This window comes from Oncorhynchus keta, chromosome 26, assembly GCF_023373465.1.
Source record: "Oncorhynchus keta strain PuntledgeMale-10-30-2019 chromosome 26, Oket_V2, whole genome shotgun sequence".
Classification (NCBI taxonomy): Eukaryota; Metazoa; Chordata; class Actinopteri; order Salmoniformes; family Salmonidae; genus Oncorhynchus; species Oncorhynchus keta.
In genome coordinates, this window is record NC_068446.1 from 17,851,624 (window position 1) to 17,869,650 (window position 18,027).

At 42.3% G+C, this 18,027-nt stretch overlaps 1 protein-coding gene across 2 annotated transcripts in view; it reads left to right on the forward strand.

Moving 5' to 3' along the window:
- LOC118359011 (carboxyl-terminal PDZ ligand of neuronal nitric oxide synthase protein-like) overlaps nucleotides 1–18,027 on the forward strand; it is a 233,019-nt gene that overhangs the window by 191,963 nt on the left and 23,029 nt on the right. For both annotated transcript variants that reach the window (XM_035737136.2, XM_035737137.2), the window contains exon 8: nucleotides 11,333–11,494. In XM_035737136.2, the coding sequence (XP_035593029.1) occupies nucleotides 11,333–11,494 (162 nt within the window). The remainder of the gene's footprint in view (nucleotides 1–11,332; nucleotides 11,495–18,027) is intronic.

Sequence of the window (18,027 nt, forward strand, 5' to 3'; positions counted from 1 at the left end):
AGTGTGCAAAGCTGTCATCAAGGTAAAGGGTGGCTATTATTTGAAGAATACTACATGATTCCATATGTGTTGTTTCATAATTTATGTCTTCACTATTATTCTGCAATGTAGAAAATGGCAATAAATGAAGAAAATCTCTTGAATGAGTAGGTGTCCAAACATTTGACTCCAAATTACTGCATGTCAAGACAACATTAAATTCAGAATAGTCTGATGGGTGACAATATTAGCTCATGTATTATCACTTGTGAATGATGCCCAGTTCATGCATTAAGGCAAGAAACAGTGCATACCTTTTTTTTGTGACGTTATCAAATCATATTCGCACACCTAATGTATCCTAGCCTATAGGTTTATATGTTTTGATAAGGTTTGTATCGCAACTAAAGGGGCCAAATAACTTCTGAAAATTAAGCACATTAATCTGCTTTATAGCCAGTGTACAGCCTAACTAGCATACATAGGCTATGCGTGAGTTTCAAGTTTGGGGAAGGTAAATTTCACCATAAAAAATGCACCTTTATGATAAAGCATTACATGTATAATCGCGTTTGCTGTCACTTTTCGAGAACAGTGTTTTTCCACTAATTGATTGCATTTTGGAACATTCCCTCTTATAGCCTACTGCTGTGTGCGCATTGTTGCGCTTATTATATGAAAATAATAGCCTAATAGTTTATCAACATTTTGAGCTAAACAATCAGCCTCATTGCTTTTAAAAGGTTTATTAATACAAGTGGTTGTATTCATTTGGGATGGGGCGCAGTGCTCGGTGTTTCGTTTGACACATTGGTGCGGCTGGCTTCCGGGTTGGATGCGTGCTGTGGTAAGAAGCAGTGCGGCTTGGTTGGGTTGTGTTTCGGAGGACACATGGCTCTCGACCTTCATCTCTCCCAAACCGGTACGGGAGTTGTAGCGATGTGACAAGATAGTAACTACTAACAATTGGGTAAAACGAAAATTGAGGAGAAAAAAGTGGGTAAAAAAAAAATTGTGAATGAGACTGATGAAGTGTGTGCAGCTTGTGACTTTTTTCAAATCATCATTGGAGTCCCATCATGCAGCCGTGGAATGTATTAACAATCAAAACATATAGCCCAACGTTTGTATCACAACCAAAGTTGCATAAATGATGTAATTATATAGGACCAGTTTCTTTGTTCAACATAGAATAGCCGCATGTGCGCACTTCCTATGAAATCATTTTGGACAAAATTCTCTTTTTTTTATATATGTTCAATTGTATTCTTTAAACTATAAAATAATTGTATGTTTTTTTTGTCATGGAATTCTAAGCAAATCTTGTCTGCTAAATGAACTAGTGTAGCCCACAGCCATATGGCATAGCGAGATCAGGGCCTAACAACTCAGAGTATGCTGTTCTGTTCTTCTGAAATAGACTACATTTTCTTCATATCATATTTCTTTAGACCTGTTTTGAAATAAAGAATGTATTTATTATGATGGTGTAGGCTATATTAAATTGGTTTATTAGACTTTTTGAAATGTAGATTTTCCAAAAGTCTGCATCAGTGGCTGTGAAAGCCAGGAGATCCTAAACATAATTAACGGTAAATTACCGTGAGACAGCCGTTATTTGGTAATCACCGATATGACAAAATGTCATATCCTTCGATTGTAAACTTTCATGGTCAAAACATATACAGTTGAAGTCGGAGGTTTACATACACACATAGACCTTACCTTTTCACAATTCCTGATATTTAATCCTAGTAAAGAATTCCCTGTCATAGGTCAGTTAGGATCACCACTTTATTTTAAGAATGTGAAATGTCAGAATAATAGTGGAGAGAATAGATTTGTTTCAGCTTTTATTTCTTTCATCACATTCCGAGCGGGTCAGAAGTTTACATACACTCAATTAGTATTTGGTAGCATTGTCTTTAAATTGTTTTACTTGGGTCAAAAGTTTCAGGTAGACTTCCACAAGCTTCCCACAATAACTTGGGTGAATTTTGGCCCATTCCTCCTGACAGAGCTGGTGTAACGGAGTCAGGTTTGTAGGCCTCCTTGCTCGCACACACTTTTTCAGTTCTGCCAACAAATGTTCTATGGGATTGAGGTCAGGGCTTTGTGATGGCCACTCCAATACCTTGACATTGTTGTCCTTAATCCATTTTGCCACAACTTTGGAAGTATGCTTGGAGTCATTGTCCATTTGGAAGACCCATTTGCAACCAAGCTTTAACTTCCTGACTGATGTCTTGAGATATTGCTTCAGTATATCCACATCATTTTCCACCCTCATGATGCCATCTATTTTGTGAAGTGCACCAGTCCCTCCTGCAGCAAAGCACACCCACAACATGATGCTGCCACCCCCGTGCTACACTGTTGGGATGGTGTTCATCGGCTTGCAAGCCTCCCCCTTTTTCCTCTAAACATAACGATGGTCATTATGGCCAAACAATTATATTTTTGTTTCATCAGGCCGGAGGACATTTCTCCAAAAAGTACGATTTTTGTCCCCATGTGCAGTTGCAAAACGTAGTCTGTGTTTTTTATGGCGGTTTTGGAGCAGTGGCTTCTTCCTTGCTGAGCAGCCTTTCAGGTTATGTCGATATAGATGACAGATATCAGATGACTTCGTCAACCATTTTGAAAAGAAGGTCGACGACATCCGATCCTCGTTTGCTAAGTCAAACGGCACCGCTGGTTCTGCTCACACTGCCCTACCCGGTGCTCTGACCTCTTTCTCCCCTCTCTCTCCAGATGAAATCTCGCGTCTTGTGACGGCCGGCCGCCCAACAACCTGCCCGCTCGACCCTATCCCCTCCTCTCTTCTCCAGACCATTTCCGGAGACCTTCTCCCTTACCTCACCTCGCTCATCAACTCATCCCTGACCGCTGGCTACGTCCCTTCCGTCTTCAAGAGAGCGAGAGTTGCACCCCTTCTGAAAAAACCTACACTCGATCCCTCCGATGTCAACAACTACAGACCAGTATCCCTTCTTTCTTTTCTCTCCAAAACTCTTGAACGTGCCGTCCTTGGCCAGCTCTCCCGCTATCTCTCTCAGAATGACCTTCTTGATCCAAATCAGTCAGGTTTCAAGACTAGTCATTCAACTGAGACTGCTCTTCTCTGTATCACGGAGGCGCTCCGCACCGCTAAAGCTAACTCTCTCTCCTCTGCTCTCATCCTTCTAGACCTATCGGCTGCCTTCGATACTGTGAACCATCAGATCCTCCTCTCCACCCTCTCCGAGTTGGGCATCTCCGGCGCGGCCCACGCTTGGATTGCGTCCTACCTGAAAGGTCGCTCCTACCAGGTGGCGTGGCGAGAATCTGTCTCCTCACCACGCGCTCTCACCACTGGTGTCCCCCAGGGCTCTGTTCTAGGCCCTCTCCTATTCTCGCTATACACCAAGTCACTTGGCTCTGTCATAACCTCACATGGTCTCTCCTATCATTGCTATGCAGACGACACACAATTAATCTCCTCCTTTCCTCCTTCTGATGACCAGGTGGTGAATCGCATCTCTGCATGTCTGGCAGACATATCAGTGTGGATGACGGATCACCACCTCAAGCTGAACCTCGGCAAGACGGAGCTGCTCTTCCTCCCGGGGAAGGACTGCCCGTTCCATGATCTCGCCATCACGGTTGACAACTCCATTGTGTCCTCCTCCCAGAGCGCTAAGAACCTTGGCGTGATCCTGGACAACACCCTGTCGTTCTCAACTAACATCAAGGCGGTGGCCCGTTCCTGTAGGTTCATGCTCTACAACATCCGCAGAGTACGACCCTGCCTCACACAGGAAGCGGCGCAGGTCCTAATCCAGGCACTTGTCATCTCCCGTCTGGATTACTGCAACTCGCTGTTGGCTGGGCTCCCTGCCTGTGCCATTAAACCCCTACAACTCATCCAGAACGCTGCAGCCCGTCTGGTGTTCAACCTTCCCAAGTTCTCTCACGCCACCCCGCTCCTCCGCTCTCTCCACTGGCTTCCAGTTGAAGCTCGCATCCGCTACAAGACCATGGTGCTTGCCTACGGAGCTGTGAGGGGAACGGCACCTCAGTACCTCCAGGCTCTGATCAGGCCCTACACCCAAACAAGGGCATTGCGTTCATCCACCTCTGGCCTGCTCGCCTCCCTACCACTGAGGAAGTACAGTTCCCGCTCAGCCCAGTCAAAACTGTTCGCTGCTCTGGCTCCCCAATGGTGGAACACACTCCCTCACGACGCCAGGACAGCGGAGTCAATCACCACCTTCCGGAGACACCTGAAACCCCACCTCTTTAAGGAATACCTAGGATAGGATAAAGTAATCCTTCTCACCCCCCTTAAAAGATTTAGATGCACTATTGTAAAGTGGCTGTTCCACTGGATGTCATAAGGTGAATGCACCAATTTGTAAGTCGCTCTGGATAAGAGCGTCTGCTAAATGACTTAAATGTAAATGTAAATATAGGACTCATTTTACTGTGGATATAGATACATTTGTACCTGTTTCCTCCAGCATCTTCACAAGGTCCTTTGCTGTTGTTCTGGGATTGATGTGCACTTTTCTCACCAAAGTACATTAATCTCTGGTAGACAAGAACGCATCTCCTTCCTGAGAGGTATGGCGGCTGCATGGTCCCAATGTGTTTATACTTGCGTACTATTGTTCATGCAGATGAACGTGGTACCTTCAGGCATTTGGAATTTGCTCCTAAGGATGAACCAGACTTGTGGAGGTCTGCAATTTTTTCTGAGGTCTTGGCTGATTTCTTTAGATTTTTCCCATGATGTCAAGCAAAGACGCACTGAGTTTGAATGTATGCCTTGAAATACATCCACAGGTACACCTCCAGTGTACTCAAATGATGTCAATTAGCCTATCAGAATCGTCTGAAGCCATGACATAATTTTCTGGAATTTTCCAAGCTGTTTAAAGGCCCAGTCAACTTATGTAAACTTCTGACCCACTGGAATTGTGATAAAGTTAATTATACGTGAAATAATCTGTCTGTAAAACATTGTTGGAAAAATGTATTGTGTCATGCGCAAAGTAGATGTCCTAACCGACTTGCCAAAACTATAGTTTGGTTGAAAAACTAGATTTAATGACTCCAACCTAAATGTATGTAAACTTCCGACTTCAACTGTAGATTCAATCGTTGTAAAGATGGGAGAGGTCTGTCCCTAATAAAGAGATGCTCTGCTTTTTTGACACCACACTCCAAAAAGCAAGTCCTGCCAGCTCTAGTTTTGTCTTATCTTGATTAATGTGCTGCAAAAAATATCTAGTTGGCCCAGAACAGAGTGGCAAGTCTTGCTCTTCATTGTAATCAGAGGGCCAATATAAATACTATGCATGCCAGTCACTCCTGCCTTAGAGATGAGGAGAGACTGACTGCATTACTTCTTTTTTTTAATAAGAAACATTGTGTTGAAAATTAAAAATTGTTTGTATGGATATGTAGGCTATGTGTGCTATTTTTAAATGTATGTAGTTCTGTTCTTATCTATTAATGTTCTGTATTATGTCATGTTTCATGTTTTGTGTGGACCCCAGAAAGAGTAGCTGCTGCTTTCGCAACAGCTAATGGGAATCCAAAAACAAATACAAAATATCATGATGAATAACAATGATTCTGCCTTCTCAAATATACAGGAAAACTCCACTGATTGTTTCTGAATAAAGGAACGGTGTAAAGGTGCTATGTGTGACAAGAAAGGTCTTGAATAACCTCTACTGTGTTCTTGTTAGTGCAGCTTGTCAACTACCCATCTTACTGTATCGGTCCTGCAGACTCAGAGGAGCATGACTCGTCGCAAAGTTCTGCTTGACTGAGAGGGATAGATGTTCACCTTTATGGAAACTGACAGGTTTCTCTCTCTCGCTCTCTTTCCTCCCCAGCTCCCCTAACCGTTGCCCATGTATTATGTTCACTCCCTCTTATACCAGTGACAGTTCTCTATGTTAACATACTTGGTACATAAAAACAGCCAGTCTTTCAGCTGGCGGCTGAGGTATTCTTTTCATCTTCAAACTATTACAATTATTCTGACAAATTATGTGTAAAGCAAACGATTATTTAACCAGAGTTACCAAAGTAAACAGTACAAAAGATGTTTACTGTAGTGATGCGCGGGTTGACTCATAACCCGAAATCCCTGTCGTTATTCCCGTGGAGCAGGCAGGTTTAGGGTCATGAAATATTGTGTGGATGAAAGGTGGGTGGCGGGCGGGTTGAATTTAAATCCCAAAATCCAGCGGGTTGAATTAAAAGAAAACAATGCATTAAAAATCCATAAATGTATTATTTGTGTGCAATTCATATCTATAGGCTACATTGAGGTTTCTCCTTCATTATTGTTTTGCCTGCCGTTACTGTGTAAGCCGAAACTTGGGCAGAAAAAGTTAACGTCGATCCACTGAGGCAAAAAGTACAATGTCGGATTTAAATTCAATGAGATAAAAGCTGCAAAATGGAGAGTTTAAAGAGAGGGGAGGGCCAGAACAGTAATGTTTGGGAAAGATTTTGTTAAGTGGCAAAAGAAGACGATAGCAGCGCCAGCTAAATTATGTGTGATAATTGTGAGGCGCTATACATATTAGAGAGTCACAAGACGGGGACATCAAATATGGCACGTCAAGGAAACTGTAGCCTACTGTTCAGATGGGATACATGTAATGGTAACATAACTGAAATCGGGACACTGACTGTGTTACTATTTCCATTTTGCAAATGTTTTATAATTGTTCTTACTTTTTAACTCTGCATTGTTGGGAAAGGACTCGTGAGTAAGCATTTCACTGTAAAGTCTACACCTGTTGTATTCGGCGCATGTGAGAAATAAAATTGGATATATCTCATTTTAGACAAGCTGACTAAGAAATAGCCAACCAAAATGTTGGAGATTCTAAACTGAAACATATCTGAATTAGTTCTGCCATCTGACTGTACAGCGCATTTTCAATCGGCCTATTCGTGGATTAGGGTCGGGGTAGGGCCTCAGATTTTCACTTTATCACATATAGTCAGCCGGTTGCTGATGGGTTATTAGCAATTGCGTAGGTTCGGGTAAACAAACAACTGACCCGCACATTACTAGTGTACTACACTTGATGAAATCACTGCGCGCATGCACACACACACACACACACACACACACGCACGCACGCACGCACACACACACACACACACACACACACACACACACACACACACACACAGAGAGAGAGTTCCACTGTTCATCAAGAGTTGAGAGTAAAACAGCTTGTCTGGTAATGTCCTGATTAACCTGTAGATCAGACAGTGACACACCATCACTCATCAACTCATCAACTCCATTAGAGACCAGAGGCCTGAATCAAGGGGAGACGTGTGTGTGTGTGTGTGTGTGTGTGTGTGTGTGTGTGTGTGTGTGTGTGTGTGTGTGTGTGTGTGTGTGTGTGTGTGTGTGTGTGTGTGTGTGTGTGTGTGTGTGTGTGTGTGTGTGTGTGTGTGTGTGTGTGTGAGACCATTGTTGATGCCGCAGTATCTGCACCTAAGACATATGGCAGAACATACATTTGGGGTGTAATTTGCTGACTTCTAAACAAACATAGTAGATTGAGTGAACTGATTGTTCAGAGAGTGAATCTGTGCAGTGTAATAGAAAGGAAAGGGAGATACCTAGTCAGTTGTACAACTGACTGCATTCAATAGAAATGTGTCTTCTGCATTTAACCCAACCACTCTGAATAATGGTGACTATCCATACGTTATGTATTGTAAAATTGTCTAGCTTGGACCTGTAACTCATTCTTTGTGTTGTCTGTAGCTAGGTTTCCATACAATTGGCAACACATTTTCATGTTAATACAGTATTCAAAAATCTGCATAAGGACAATGTGTGCATTTTCCCACCAGTGGTGTGTTTTCACCAAACGGACTTGCTGTGGATAAAAATCAGTGTGTGATGACGTAGTGCACACAAAATGCTAAGTTCCCGAATAAAATCTAAAGTTGAATTTGTTTTCATCGCATTTTCAACTGTATTTTCAACTCTTCCAATAGTTTTGTCACAAAATCTGTTGTGTTAAATAGGAAATGTGCTTATAGGTCTTGGCACGTGGCTCTAGCCAACAGCTCACAGACTTACCCCACCAGACATGCCACCAGGGGTCTTTTCACAGTCCCCAAATCCTGAACAAATTCAAAAATATAGAGCCATTATTGCATGGAACTCCCTTCCATCTCATATTGCTCAAATGAACAGCACACCTGGTTTTAAAAAAGCAATAAAGCAACTCCTCACGGCACAACGCCTCTCCCCTATTTGACCTAAATATTTTGTGTGTGTGTGTATATGTAGGCTATGTGTGCCATTTTTAAATGTATGTAGTTCTGTTCTTATCTATTAATGTTCTGTATTATGTCATGTTTCATGTTTTGTGTTGCTTTCGCAACAGCTAATGGGGATCCTAAAAAAATACCAAATATCATGATGAATAACAATGATTCTGCTTTCTCAAATATACAGGAAAACTCCACTGATTGTTTCTGAATAAAGGAACGGTGTAAAGGTGCTATGTGTGACAAGAAAGGTATTGAATAACCTCTACTGTGTTCTTGTTAGTGCAGCTTGTCAACTACCCATCGTACTGTATCGGTCCTGCAGACTCAGAGGAGCATGACTTGTCGCAAAGTTCTGCTTGACTGAGAGGGATAGATGTTCACCTTTATGGAACTCCCTCTTATCCACTTGCTGTGGATAAAAATCACTTGCTGTGGATATCTGTGAGCCAACAGATACAGTGTGGGTAGGCTAGTCTACATCGATCATGTCACCAGAATAAGACCCTTGATATTTATTGGAAAGGAGCATCAAGCTCATCACTGTACACATTCACCACCCTGTGAAGTTAATCATAAATCATTTTATCTGTCGCCTAATAAACCGCATGCTTTCCCAAGTCATAGTGGGAGGACCACACACCATATCATTTTGTGACTCCAAGTTTACTTCGATATGATGGTTATTATATCAATATTTGAGCATAAAGGCATTTCCACCGCCATTTCACGCATGAGTAATTTTACAGACACAAAAATATCCCACCATGTCGAATGAACAAATTCTTTGTCAGCATTTAGAAAAATGTTCCGAAACTTCCTGTTTCCATCACAGCTGTCATGATTTTTTAAAAATACGGTATGACTTTACTCGCATAAAAACTATGGATGGAAATGTGGGTTGTGTCATGAAACAGTACTTTGGAAACATCCAACAGCATATGATTTTATTTCGGAAGCAGTTCTCTCTCCAATTTGCCTGAGCAAGGATGTGCTAATTAGGTCCATCAAAATGTAATCTCTCTCTCTCTCTCTGTATTCTTCAGTAAATGCATATTCTATGCAATTATCTCTGTCTGACACACACACATACACAAATGCAACTCTCTCTCTCTCCGACACAGATTGATTTTGCTATTCAAGGAAAAACAATATAGTCCTCCAGGCCTTTGACAGATACAAGCTGCTATTGTTCTTCTTTTTCAATTAATTATCGTGTGAATACTATTCCAGTAGTGACATATTTGGTTGTCTGTCTGACATGTAGATGCATGAGCGAGCAGGGCTTTTTCTTTTTCTCTTAGGGCCTGTTCTGTTTTACCTTAAGCTCTGCTTATCACCAGGGGAAATGTTAGTCTGGCTAACACTGGTTGGCTCTCCTCTGTGTCTTTCTTACTCAATCACCCACACGCACAGCCACACTCAGCTCCCGAGCACTGGCCCTTTCCTTCACAACGGTTGGATTTTCAAATTGAGAAAACCAATCGAACCCATTGCACAATTTCTAAGCAAATATTGCATTAACAAACAGCCTCCTTTCCAGACCAGTGTGGTCACAGCTCTCCCTGCGCTGTGAGTCACGTGGGTCGCTTCAGCCAGGCTAGGGAAATGTACACTCACACTGCCAAAGAACACATTGAATATGAACATATATAAATATGTCTCTCTGACTTTCTTTCTATTTGTCGACAGTGCCTTCAGAAAGTATTCATACCACTTGACTTATTCCACATTTTGTATTGTTACAGCCTGAATTCGAAATGGATTCAATATTTTTTTCTCTCACCCATCTACACACAATACCACATAATGACAAAGTGAACACGTGTTTTTTTAACTGTGAGCAAATTTATTGACAATAAAATGCAGAAATATGTCATTTACATACTGTAAGTATTCACAGCCCTGAGTACATGTTAAAATCACCTTTGGCAGGGATTACAGCTGTGAGTCAGCTGTGAGTCAGCTGTGAGTCAGGATTACAGCTGTGAGAAAATCTAAGTGCTTTGCACATCTGGACAATACTTGCCCATTATTCTTTTCAAATTTCTTTAAGCTCTTTCAAATTGTTTGTTGATCATTACTAGACAACCATTTTCATGTATTGTCATAGATTTTCAAGCAGATTTAAGTCAAAGCTGTAACTCAGCCACAATACAGGAACATTCACTGTATTCTTGGTAAGCAACTGCAGTGTGTTTGGGGTTATTGTCCTGCTGAAAAGGGAATTAATCTCCCAGTGTCTGGTAGAAAGCAGACTGTACCAAGTTTTCTTCTTTTGCCTGGATATTATGGACTAATTACAATGCTGTTGATCCATCCTCAGTTTTCTCCTATCACACTTATTAAACTCTGTAAAGTCACCATTGGCCTCATGGTGAAATCCCTGAGTGGTTACTTTTCTCTCCGGCAACTGAGTTAGGAAGGACGCCTGTATCTCTGTAGTGACTGGGTGTATTGATACACCATCCAAAGTGTAATTAATAACATCCCCATGCTCATAGGGATATTCAATGTCTGCTACCAATAGGTGCCCATATTGTGCCCATGTTCTTTGTGGTTGAATCTGTGTTTGAAATTCACTGCTCGACTGAGGGACCTTAGAGATAATCGTATGTGTGGGGTACAGAGATGAGGTAGTCACAAAAAAAAATCATGTTAAACGCTATTATTGCAGAGTCCATGTGACTTATGTGACTTGTTAAACAAATGTTTAATCCTTAATTTATTTAGGCTTGCCATAACAAAGGGGTTGAATACCTATTGACTCAAGATTAAAGCTTTTCATCTGTAATTAAGTTGAAAAACATAATACCACTTTGACATTATAGGGTATTGTGTGTAGGCCAGTGACACAAAAGTCAAACATTTAAAATTCAGCCTGTAACACAACAAAATGTGGAAAAAGTGTGGAAATACTTTCTGAAGGCACTATCTCCATCTCCTCCTTACCTCTTCTGTCCTCTCTCTCTCTCCTTGTATTGATGGCTCCCTCTCTCAATCCATCAATTCATCATTAACCTTCTCTCCTCCATGGCAGGTTCCAGAGGAGGCCTCTCTGTTGCTGGCGTCCCCCAGGATGCTGCTGCCGTCGTCGGGTACTCTACTCAACAGTGCTCCCCTGTCAGTTCACCACCAGATTCAGCTGCTACAGCAACAGCTACAGCAACAGCAGCAACAGACACATGTAGCTGTGGCACAGGTAGGACTGAGACACATGTTTGTGTAGGTTAACAGATGGTGTTGTTTGAACTACAGTGAGCTGGTCGTTGTTCCCTTCCTAGCTACTATCTTGTTTGTCTGCAAGCTCTTCACTTTGCTAATATTAACCTTTATGAATCATATGTGTGACTTATCTGACTTTAACACCAGCTCTCCCACACACACTCTGTAACGATTCTCCTCTTCGTCTGAGGAAGTGTAGTCAAGATCAGACCAAAATGCAGCGTGTCCATGTTACATTTATTACAACTGAAAACAAAATAACAAACGTGAAACAACGAAAATCGAAACAGTCCTGCAAGGTGACACAACAGAAAACAGGAAACAACTACCCACAACCCATAGTGGGAAAACAGGCTGCCTAAGTATTGTTCTCAATCAGAGAAAATGATGACAGCTGCCTCTGATTGGGAACCATACCAGGCCAAACACCTAGAAATATAACACACAGAGCCAAAACATAGAATGCCCACCCCAACTCACGCCCTGACCAAACTAAAATAGAGAGTTCCTTTTTAGTGTAAGGTCAGGACGTGACACACACATACAAAATAATACACAAAATACCAATTACTCACCAGTAACCCAGCTCAGCATGAGGATTATTTACATAATTATTGACAAAACATGATTAATACACCATGCGGTAAAACATTTTAGAAAGTCCATCTGTAGACTCTCTACAGACTATCAGTGACATTTCAACTATCTACTAAACCTATCCTTAACCCTAACCTTAACCTTAACCCGTACCCTAAACCTAGTCCCAACCTTAACATGATTAACCCTTAGTCTAAACTTGACCCTAGCAAACAGTTGCTTATCAACAGATACAGTAGTATGAACAGCTCGACAGCATCTACAGATGGACTATCTGGACTATCCAGATAAAGTCTGACCCACCGTGCCTATTGAATTGCTGTCATCTTTAGAGTGCTGCACTGTTTAAACAAGAGAGTAGAATGGTTTTAGTTGTGTTATTATAAGAATTTGTGGACAAATTTGATGACCTGAGACTCGACTTAGACTCGACTTAGACTCGACTCGACTTAAGACTCGACAATAAAATAACTTGAGGCTTGAGTTGGACTTGCGACTGAGGACTTGAAATTAACTGGCCAGGTTTGTAATGTTTTGCCACTCATTTTGTGGAACAGTCTACGTGGATTACTCCACACGCAGCGACAGTAGCCGGAGCATTGCCCTTGTAACATAAACAAACTACAACAAATTGGCTAGTGAAATCGGCACTCTGATTGAACCAGCAAACTGTCAATCAACACAGGTCTGGTGAACTAGTGAACATATTGCTGATTTGCTGTATGGTTATAGGATTGAGTGCAGTGCAAACGTGCAAACGTCAAATTGTAGGGAGAGAGGATTGCTGTAATAAATAAATATGCAGCTCCAAAAATTGTTTGGTGATCAAGAATATTCATTGTTTACTTCGCTCTCCAAACTTACGCCAGTGAAGAGTGCTTTTTTTTTTTCTTGTTGAAATGATTTCTGCTGCTTTTACATGTTTAAAAGCATAGGCCCTATGTGGTACATCTATATTACATGTTTTATTTTATTTGAGCCTTTATTTAGCTATGTAAGTCAGTTAAGAACAAATTCTTATTTACAATGACGGCCTACACCGGCCAAACCCGGACAACGCTAGGCCAATTGTGCGCCGCCCTGTGGGACTCCCAATCACGTCTGGATGGGATACAGCCTTGATTTGAAGCAGGTACTATAGTGACGCCTCTTGCACTGAGATGCAGTGCCCTAGACCGCTGCACTAGAATGCTGGGAGCCCCAACATATAATAATACAATAATTTCTAGCATTTCATCATTCCACCTCCGTAACGTTTTTTTTGCAACACATAGACATTTTTACATTATAGAACCAGTTTTTATTGGTTGTAATTGCCAATAGGGTAATTGTATGGTCCTGGGGAACAAGTGCTTATATTATGTACAATAGGTGTACCTGTTTGAGATCCTGCGAGACAGATTCCATGTGGTTTCTCAAGGGGACGCTGTACAGCCTTGCCCTCTCCCTGTGTCCGTTCAGATAGGACAGGTTAAGCCAGTTACGGAGGCTAATTCTTTCGGAATATTGCCCGTGTGTATTTGGTAAACCTACTTGTATATTTTGTATGATATGGCGCTTTCACCATTGGATCACCAAGACCTGTAAATAAATCTACACTCTCAGCACGTCAACCTGCCTTACCTTCTGCTGATTTCATGCCCTTATGCTGTGCAACCCCCTAGTAGCCTCAATAAATATACAAAGGTTTTTAGTTCAACAAGTCGTTGAATGTATAGATTTTTTTTTTAACTTGACTTGAGACTTGACTCGAAAACATGTGACTCAACTTGCTCTTAGAATGCACGACTTTGACTTGACCCGAGTCTTGACCCGTTCTACTCGGGACTCGGCTTGTGACTCAGACCTTGTGACGTGAGACTTGCTTGTGGCTCGAATAATAGTGACTTGATCACACCTCTGGTTACTATTGTATAACGTCAGATTGGTTTTCATTTACCTAGTTAGGACATATAGGTCATATGCTCCTCACACTAGCTGTGCGGATTCAACAAACACACACAAGCACACAAAGTGCCTGCAGACCAGTGGCAACAATTTCACAACTGTGCTCAACCTACTCTATTCACACACACACACACACACACACACACACACACACACACACACACACACACACAGAGCGTGAGCAACAAGCCTGACAGTCTCACACACGGACCTCGTAGAAGGTAGTAGAAAATCACTTTTGACACACACACAGTCTTATGTCACAGTCTACTTCATTTTAGGCCTTTGATGTTATGCGATGAGAGCTAATGGTGTAGTTTATTCATTTATCCAGCAGTGTGGTGGGAGATGGTTCCCTGGGGAAAGCCCTGCCTCTTCTGATACAACCACAGACAGTGTTTTTGGCATTGAAAGAGAACTTTCCTTCTACAAATCCCAGGCATGGACATGGGAATTAGATACAGCAGGGGTTCAAACTGTAGAACCCAGTTCCTACATTTTAATATAAAAATGGATTTTATCAAACAAAACTATGCTACGTTTTATCTCTGGGACCCTCAGGATGACAAATCAGAGCAAGATTACTGAATGTAAGTACATTATTTATCTTCAGAGGTGAATGTATCAAACCAGTTGCCGTGCTAAGTTTTTTGTTGTTGTGCACTCTCCTCAAACAATAGCAAGAAGGTTTTTTTCGCTGTAATAGCTACTGTAAATTGGACAGTGCAGTTAGATTAACAAGACTTTAAGCTTTCTACCCATATAAGACATGTCTATATCCTGGAAAGTTTGCTGTTACTTACAACGTCATTCTTGTCACATTAGCACACGTTAGCAACAACCGTCCCAGTAAAGGGACACTGATCCTACGGGATCCTTAAGAGGTTTATTAAAGTCTAAGGTGGGGCCGTGGAACATCAGAGCCAGCCAGCGGGAGCTTACAGAGTCTTTGTCCTTATCCTGCTTATCTGTCTGTCCAAACCCCAGCACAGGCATGGCTACAGGCACTAAACCCATTAGTTCTGCTGCCTGCCGTGGCATTAAGACTTAGTCTACGGGTAGTTTCAACTGACCCTTAATGAGAATGGAGAATTAAAAATCCACTTAGAGGTTAAAAAGAAGACAATAATAAACATATTATAAAACTAAACATTTTGAAATTATGAATAAGTGAAGCAGAGGAGGATGTGACTGCCTTATAAAGTCTAGTTCTGAAGGCCAGAGTGTGTGTGTGTGTGTGTGGGTGTGAGACTGGGTAACCGGGTAGCTGGTCCTGACACCTCTATCCCCTATCTGCCAGTGCAGTCAGTCAATGGCCTTGAGACAGTGATGTTACTAACTTTGTGCGACAGGAAGGAAGAGACAGATTCTTTATTCTAAGCCAATCAGGTGTCAAGGTGGGTCAAGTACATCACTTCCCTTCATGCCTCAGAGGGATATCCTGGAGGGGAGTGAAGAGCAAATCGGCCCAGTTAGGTTGCTACAGCGCCAAATCTCTGAGATTGAATGGATTTTTAAACAAAGTGCTGACAGTAGCTGAGATTTTAGGGTAGTTAGCTGGTCTGTGAAAGCTCACACTCATCACAATCATCTAGGGTAGGAAAGAGAGAATAGGGTGGAAGGATGGGGGAGAGAAGGATCACTAACATTTTCAGAGAAGTGTGAATATTTGTTTGTTTATTCTCTCTGCCTGACAACATGAGGATGATCCTGAACTGGGTGGTAATAGAGTTGTACATCCTCTGGATATTCTAGGGTTGTAAACCTTGACACTAAATCGTTGATCGAAACCCTTTTCAACAGATGCACTTGGCTGTTGGCTGATCCAGACTTGCAGGTGTCACTGGAAGTTCAATACAGTTTTAACTTGTTACAGTTAATTAGAAACAAATTATTGAGCCATCAATTAGACCAGGCTAGAGTAGATGTAGTGTAATCGAGACTGAAGACTAAGTTGTGGGTGGATGCTTAACCACCAAGTCGGCTCCGGTTAGAGTGAGGTGGACAAGAATCCAATGAACACTTGACCATTTATCATCAGCACCAATGAGCACTACATCTACTCTAGCCTGGTCTAATTGATGGCTCAATAATTTGTTTCTAATGAACTGTAACAAGTTAAAACTGTATTGAACTTCCAGTGACACCTGCAAGTCTGGAGCACCAATGACTGCTAATGAGTCCAAAAATTATGTGAGGGTTGGAGTGTGCCCCTGGCTATCCGTAAATAAAATAATTTTAAAGATGAAAATTGTGCCGTCTGGTTTGCTTAATATAGGCAATTTGAAATAATTTATACTTTTCATGCTTAAATATACTTTTGCAATTACATTTACTTTTGATACTTAAGTATATTTTAAACCAAATACTTTTAGACTTTTACTTAACTTTTTCCACCACAACTATAAGAATAACAGTGAATATAAGGAATCAAAGTTACAGACAACATTCTTTGGTCAATAACGCATACTGGTGGAGAGTCCTGGCTGTCAAAACAAAGAATGTTTGGTGTGCTCTGCAGCCATCTTTGTAGGGTCAGGTGACAGGTCACTTGATTGGTCACCTGTTGGTCACCTGAGCAGGACGCCATCTTTGTTTAGGAATATAATTTGATAGTGTAACATTGGTCTTTCGAGCGAGATGCAATACACCTACTGTGACACGGCAGAGGAGCAAAGAAACACAGCAACAGTCTCACCGTCAGAAGATCCCATCCCGAACCTTATCTCAGAAAACAATGTACACGGATTCCTCTACAACACCGACAACAACCCGTGGTAGCACATGCCCAACGTCTATTACCTTTCCAAACAGAATCCACAGTTTATCTGACTCTTTGGGAGAAGGAGTGCAGGTGCAGAGTGCCAGCACCAGGGAGCTACATCACAGTGGAGGACAGCAGGCCAAAACTGCGAACCCCGTCGACCAGCTATCCCTTGTTCGATCCTCTGCCCCAACACTGTGAGGGCAAGAAGTGGTCACTACACTAAACTACACCCAACTCATGACTAGCCCACATGACACTGCTGCCCACGTTTCAGTCACACTACCGCTAACTTATTCCTCGGCAGGAATGGAAGAGCTGGCGTGATCGACCCTGTAGAAAGCCACCATCGCTACAGAGGCCACCATCACCACACAGACCTACACTGTCACAAAATCACTGCCACAAACACAAATTTCAAGTAGGCACTCGGCCAAAAGTCCCTACCAGCAGTATGGAAACGTGACAATACACTCTATCTTGATGTTGTTAATCCCACCAAACCAGTCATGGACTGGTGGGCATGCCCTGAGCTACCAGTCTTCCAAACACCAGCTGTTCCACCCACCAGCTCAGGCTTAGTCTGCATGACACAAGCTCAGACTCCGTCAGCTGCTCTATTCTATTCAAATGACGAACCGTGGGCTGCACCTGCCCAGCCAGCTTATCCTCCATGGACCACTCCTGTCCTACCAGCTTACCAGTAGCTGCCTGCTGCCTCCATCTAGCTTACCCGGCTGGAGCTGCTTCACCTCTACAGATAGCTCACCTGCCTGGAACTACTGCACCGCTTCACCTAACTTATCCGCCTGGACCTGTTGCACCGCTCAAGCCGGCTCACCTGCCTGGACCTCTTCCACAGTGTTGAACACTATATATCTTAGTGCACAGAGATAGTGAAGCAGCCGTCAGAACATGTCAAAAGTGGATCAAGGTACAGTGAGCATTGTCAGAAGTGGGCTCCCGAGTGGCGCAGCAGTCTAAGGTACTGCATCTCAGTGCTAGAGGCTTCACTACAGACACCCTTGATCAAATTCAGAGTCCATACAATTGGCCCAGCGTCATCCGGATTTGGCCGGTGTAGGCCGTCATTGTGAATAAGAATTAGTTCTTAACTGACTTGCCTAGTTAAATAAAAAAAATTACAAATGTAAAGTGTGGCTGCACTAACTATGGCCCCGATGCATGCACCCAGAGAAAAC